The sequence below is a fragment of the Morus notabilis genome, unplaced genomic scaffold, assembly GCF_000414095.1.
Source record: "Morus notabilis unplaced genomic scaffold, ASM41409v2 C11430611, whole genome shotgun sequence".
NCBI lineage: Eukaryota > Viridiplantae > Streptophyta > Magnoliopsida > Rosales > Moraceae > Morus > Morus notabilis.
In genome coordinates this window covers 1-1,660 of record NW_010387265.1, presented here as the reverse complement: position 1 = coordinate 1,660, position 1,660 = coordinate 1, and the positions used below count along the sequence as shown (strand labels likewise).

The 1,660-nt window shown below is 46.4% G+C and overlaps 1 protein-coding gene across 1 annotated transcript; it reads left to right on the top strand.

The window, feature by feature from the left end:
• The first annotated feature begins 30 nt into the window (after positions 1–30).
• Positions 31–1,646, top strand: LOC21383830 (subtilisin-like protease SBT3.10). Its single transcript, XM_010114868.2, has 3 exons — positions 31–118; positions 639–794; positions 922–1,646. Exons 1-3 carry the CDS (start codon positions 43–45, stop codon positions 1,644–1,646), a joined length of 957 nt encoding a protein of 318 aa, XP_010113170.1. The 5' UTR covers positions 31–42.
• The last annotated feature ends 14 nt before the right edge of the window (positions 1,647–1,660 follow it).

Sequence of the window (1,660 nt, the reverse complement as noted above, 5' to 3'; positions counted from 1 at the left end):
ACTCTTTTCATTAACCTCAGCAAAGAAGAATCTGCAAGAGCCATGGTCTACAGTTACAAACATGGCTTCTCTGGTTTTGCGGCCAAGATGACAGAAAGCCAAGCCCAAAAAATTTCTGGTAATTAGGCCCCATTACCACGAGCCATGTGCTAATATGCAAAGTACAGTCATTTTCCCAAAGACTTGAGAGCTGTTGGGATAAAAAATGACCCCTCCTACTTTGACAAATTGACCACCTTTTTGTCCTAAAGCTTGAGTTTTGGAAAGTGGGCATTTTGTTTATTTACTTTTAGCACTTGGGCAATCATTGCATTTTGCACAAACGAGCAAAATATATCAGAGTCATCAAGATGCGTTATATTGCATGTACATGCTCATAAACGAAGCCAAAAAACACCAAATTCAGAGGTTATCTAATATCTATCAACAAAATAGTAAAACTACGGAACTCGTTGAAAAGATTTTAAAGCCTGAAATTCGAACCAAAATGCAATTTTATAAGACGAGTAACTCCAATCGTTATGCTCAAGCTGCAATTTGAAGTTAGACTTGAACTTTTGACTAATGAGACTTATGGCTTTAGGAAAAAAAATAAATAATAATTCCAATGATTAACAAGATTTTTTGTTTGGTTGTAGAGTTACCTGGTGTGGCACTGGTTATACCAAACGAGCTTTACAAGGTCCAAACGACAAGAAGTTGGGACTATCTTCAACTCTCGTCGCGTTATCAAACCCATTTTCTGCAGAAATCCAAACTGGGTGAAGATGTGATCATAGGTCTCTTTGATACAGGTCATTATATACGCATGTATATTGCATGCACTTATGTGTAAAACTGTTTCATATACATATGTGAATTATATATATATATATATATATATATGAAGCTCACCAAATCAAGCTCATCAATGGCGGACAGGAATATGGCCGGAATCGGAGGCGTTCAGCGACAAAGGCCTCGGACCGATCCCTTCGAAATGGAGAGGAATTTGCGTGTCAGGAGAGTTGTTCGATGGAGCCAAACACTGCAACAAGAAGTTGATCGGAGCTCGTTTCTTCATCAAGGCGCTGGAAGCCGAGTACGGAAAGCCGTACAACGCGACGGAGAATCAGGATTACCTCTCTCCTAGGGATTTCGGCGGCCACGGGACCCACACGTCGACGATCGCAGCCGGATCGTCGGTGGCGGACAGGAGCTACAACGGATTGGGCGTCGGGACGGTGAGGGGAGGCGCAACGCAGGCGCGGATCGCGATGTACAAGGTTTGCTGGAGCGTGTTTGGCGGCGGATTGTGCGCCGGCGCCGACATACTCAAGGCGTTCGACGTGTCGGTGCGTGACGGCGTCGACGTCGTGTCGGTTTCGATCGCCGCCGACGTGCCTTCGTATCCGGAGGCGGACCAGAGGAACGCGATCGCCGTCGGGGCGTTCCACGCGGTGGCGAAGGGCGTAGCAGTCGTATGCGCGGCGGGGAACTCGGGGCCGAGTCCGCAGACGGTGCAGAACACGTCGCCGTGGATCTTGACCGTCGGAGCGAGTAGCGATGACCGTTCCTTCCCTACTCGCGTCAAGCTTGGGAACAACTGGACCATTGCAGTAAGAGAATATTCTGTCTTCAATCTTCATGCATGGAAGAAGAAGTAAACGAAAAAAAAAAA